Source organism: Phragmites australis, chromosome 3 (genome assembly GCF_958298935.1).
Source record: "Phragmites australis chromosome 3, lpPhrAust1.1, whole genome shotgun sequence".
Lineage (NCBI taxonomy): Eukaryota > Viridiplantae > Streptophyta > Magnoliopsida > Poales > Poaceae > Phragmites > Phragmites australis.
Genome location: NC_084923.1, coordinates 17,424,437 through 17,428,136, shown reverse-complemented (window position 1 = coordinate 17,428,136; position 3,700 = coordinate 17,424,437). Strand labels below are relative to the sequence as shown.

The following is a 3,700-nucleotide window of genomic DNA, read 5'->3' as shown; positions in this document are numbered from 1 at the left end:
GCGTGTGTTCGCGCGTACATATCAATCAAGCAAACAGACGGATGTGTACGTTAATCCATCACTATCTTGCGTTAATTCGTACTGTACGCGCACGTTGTTTGAGTGAACATTCATGCTTAGCCGCAGTGGTGGTAGCTAATCACTGCGGATCCACTGATTAAGACGATGCTGTTCTTCCATAATTAGGGAGCCTGTCGTAACGGAGATGCATCGTCGGAAAATAATTGACCTGATCTCATGTATTTGTGGTATAAATTTAATTTATAGCATGCTGAATGATAATTTATTTTCTTTTTTTATTATACATGATTTTATTTGTTTTTACTATAATTTTTACTCTAATTTTTATCCTATGTCACGCTATATATTAGATTAAATTCTCAAACACACCAAAGTAGGTCTTATAGGATTATTTGCCTGCATCATCGCCTAGCTACACTCCTGCAGCAGGACAAATGTATCGCTATCGCTACCCCACAAGTCTTTTACAGTATTAACGGTCAGTCAAGCACAATCTTAATAAGCTGGTTTAGATTTAAAGCTTGATATTCTCTTAATAAAATTCGAAGAGACGTTTTCTCGTCGGTGCTCATTTAAATATACCGCTACCCCTACTTCTGGCGAGTGTGGAATGGCTAGCTAATACATACGCTTGCAAGTGGTAACTGACCTGCACCTCAGGATACTATCGTCATGGCTTCAGCTTCTGTTTCTGTTCTGGCGATCCTGCTGCTGGGCGTGGCTGCGGTGGCGTCGGCGCAGCTGTCAGCGACGTTCTACGACATGTCGTGCCCGAGGGCGCTGGCGACGATCAGGAGCACCGTGGCGGCGGCGGTGAGCAGGGACCCCCGCATGGGGGCCTCCCTGCTCAGGCTTCACTTCCACGACTGCTTCGTCCAAGCAAGTCTTTCAACATTCATCGCCTCTGTTCCGCCTCATGCATACATATACTCTCTTGCACTTCTTCAATGTATACCAGCTCATCAGTTACGATGCACTATGGAATCGAATCGGTAATTCAGTATACAACTGCATGCTGCGGCGTGACAGGGATGTGATGCGTCGGTGCTGCTGGCCGACACGGCCAACTTCAGGGGGGAGCAGGGTTCGTTCCCCAACAGGGGCTCGCTCAGGGGCTTCGACGTCGTCGACGGCATCAAGGCGCAGGTCGAGGCCGTCTGCCCGCGGACAGTCTCCTGCGCCGACATCCTCGCCGTCGCCGCACGCGACTCCGTCGTCGCCGTAAGATCACTGCATGATTAAACCCGTAGCTGCATTCATATCTTGTTAACGTAGATCAGATTTTTTTTTCTTTCGAATTTTTGCAGTTAGGAGGGTCGCCCTACACGGTGCTCCTCGGGAGGAGGGACTCCACCACCGCGAGCCTCACTCTGGCCAACAGTGACCTCCCTGCTCCGAGCTCCGACCTCGCCACCCTCATCGGCAGCTTCTCCAGGAAGGGGCTCAGCACCACCGACATGGTTGCACTCTCAGGTGCATGCACGTAAATATAGGACACGTGCCCTTAAGGGCACAAAAGAGTTTAATTACCCGAGACGTACTGACAATACATGAGTGAGTGACAACCTTACATGGTACTCGCGTGCGTATGCGTGCAGGTGCCCACACGATCGGGCAGGTGCAGTGTGCCAACTTCCGCAGCCGGATCTACGGCGAGCCCAACCTCAACTCGTCGTACGCGGCGTCGCTCCGGGCCAACTGCTCCCAGTCCGGCGGTGACGGCAACCTCGCGCCGCTGGACGCGACGCCCAACGCGTTTGACAACGCCTACTTCGGCGACCTGCTGGCGCAGCGCGGGCTGCTCCACTCCGACCAGCAGCTCTTCAACGGCGGCTCGACCGACGCGCTCGTCCGCGCCTACGCGTCCAGCGCCGCGCAGTTTGGCTCCGACTTCGCCGCGGCCATGGTGCGCATGGGCAGCATCGGCGTGCTCACGGGAAATCAGGGTGAGATCAGGCTCAGCTGCTCCAAGGTGAACTGAAAGCCCAGGTGAATGGAAGTACTGATGAACACGCGCAGTTGTCAAGTTGGGTTAATACTGTTCAGTAGTTCAATAAGACTACAAGGTGAAGCTTACATATACTCTGTCATTGTTGCTTTTATTGGTTCGTGAAGTGGCATTCTGTGCATGAAATAAGTGTGGGAAATAATAGCATTTTCTGTTTTAATTTAATTCAATTCTTGATATAACATGAACATGAATGGATGCAGATAATTAATTATCGATTAGCTCGGACGAGTCCTGACAAGATTTAAGAAGAATTGATTAGAATTCGATTTACCTCAATCAGCCTCGACTAGATACTCGAGAAGGATCTTGACTAGCTCACTCGAGAAATATATCTACTAAAACACTCGAATAGTATATTGACTAGTTCATACGATTAAACACTCGAATAGGATTGCAGTGTATGTACCCGATGGCAACGTGAGATGCAGAAACCCCCTATGATGTCGATGCAGTAGGTGATGACGAAGATAAAGTAGTCAAAGTTGATCTCAATATAACAGACGACGACGACGGTGGCAATGTAGATAAAGTAGCACACGATGATGTAAAGGAAGCAGATCATAAGTAGTCACGACGAGTGCTTCAAAAAATCTTATTCGCCCTCTCCTGGTGTAGGATTTTAAGAGTGACGGGTTCCGGAGACCTGCTTTACCATTCGTTGGTGAATGCCAGCGCAACGGCATGAAGTAGTATATGTGCGACGGCACAACAGAGAAAAAATTGACAAAACCCTAAGTGTGAATATACAACCCTTCTTTGTGGCGGCGGCTAGCAGAAATATAGAGGGAGAGTCGTGCGGCTGAGACATGCCATGATCGAAGTCGGTTACGCCGCCACGATCGGAGTCTTGACAAACACGATTTTTATATATTTATCCGTTTGCCCATGCAGCAAAAAGAATAAAACCACAAAAGGAGGCCGCATCTGCGTAAGGAACTGAACTCAATTTCGGCAGACCATTCATGTAGGTGTCGTGTGCCCACACCCTTCGCCCCTGCCCCGGTCATGGCACGACGCAACGCGGCGAGCGAGCACACGTGTGTGTTCTTCTAGTCCTCTCATCCACACATGCTAAGTATATGGAGGAGAGATACCCTTTTAAATTGATCTCCATTCACATCCACTAGTAAGGTGCGACTAAAGATAAACACCTCTCTCACATGGTTAGACCTTTGAAATTTATTTGGAATTATACAAATATAATAGGCTAAGCCCATATATTCTAACAATCCCCCATCAGATCTCAAAGTCTCACAAATATTTTCTCAATACTGTTTAATATATCAGTGTTTCAGTGGAGACTGTTAAGTTGTACATCTACCTAAAACATCAAGCTACACTCATTCACAACTTGGACAATGGATAAGCCTTGAATTGCAAGTCTTGTGAAAACAAGTTTCACTTGAAGTTGAACTGATCCTTGGCTGCTATTAGTCTACCCCCTGATGGAGCAAATAAGCCGTACTCCATAGTCTCTTCATGAGTTTATTAGAGACCACTCAAGTCTCATAGACTTGATCAACAGTCAGACTCATATAGGTGTGTTTTTTCAAGAATGCCCTGTAGGTTAACATCTTCGCTAATTAAAGTCAACAGAACACATTAAGGCAATAACCAACCTGCCTTACAGATTTCGAGAGTCTTGTATATTTACTCGAGTAGGTTGTG

The 3,700-nt window shown here is 47.6% G+C and overlaps 1 protein-coding gene across 1 annotated transcript; it reads left to right on the top strand.

The window, feature by feature from the left end:
• Window positions 1-552: 552 nt before the first annotated feature.
• On the top strand, window positions 553-2,194 carry LOC133912470 (peroxidase 70-like). The gene is made up of 4 exons (XM_062355222.1): window positions 553-900; window positions 1,051-1,242; window positions 1,329-1,494; window positions 1,620-2,194. Exons 1-4 carry the CDS (start codon window positions 694-696, stop codon window positions 2,000-2,002), a joined length of 948 nt encoding a protein of 315 aa, XP_062211206.1. The 5' UTR covers window positions 553-693; the 3' UTR covers window positions 2,003-2,194.
• Window positions 2,195-3,700: the final 1,506 nt, after the last annotated feature.

Coding starts and splice junctions, on each gene's coding strand:
- LOC133912470 (XM_062355222.1), top strand. CDS start 694: ATGGCTTCAGCTTCTGTTTCTGTTCTGGCGATCCTGCTGCTGGGCGTG. Junction 901..1,050: donor TCCACGACTGCTTCGTCCAA/GCAAGTCTTTCA, acceptor GCGGCGTGACAG/GGATGTGATGCGTCGGTGCT. Junction 1,243..1,328: donor CACGCGACTCCGTCGTCGCC/GTAAGATCACTG, acceptor GAATTTTTGCAG/TTAGGAGGGTCGCCCTACAC.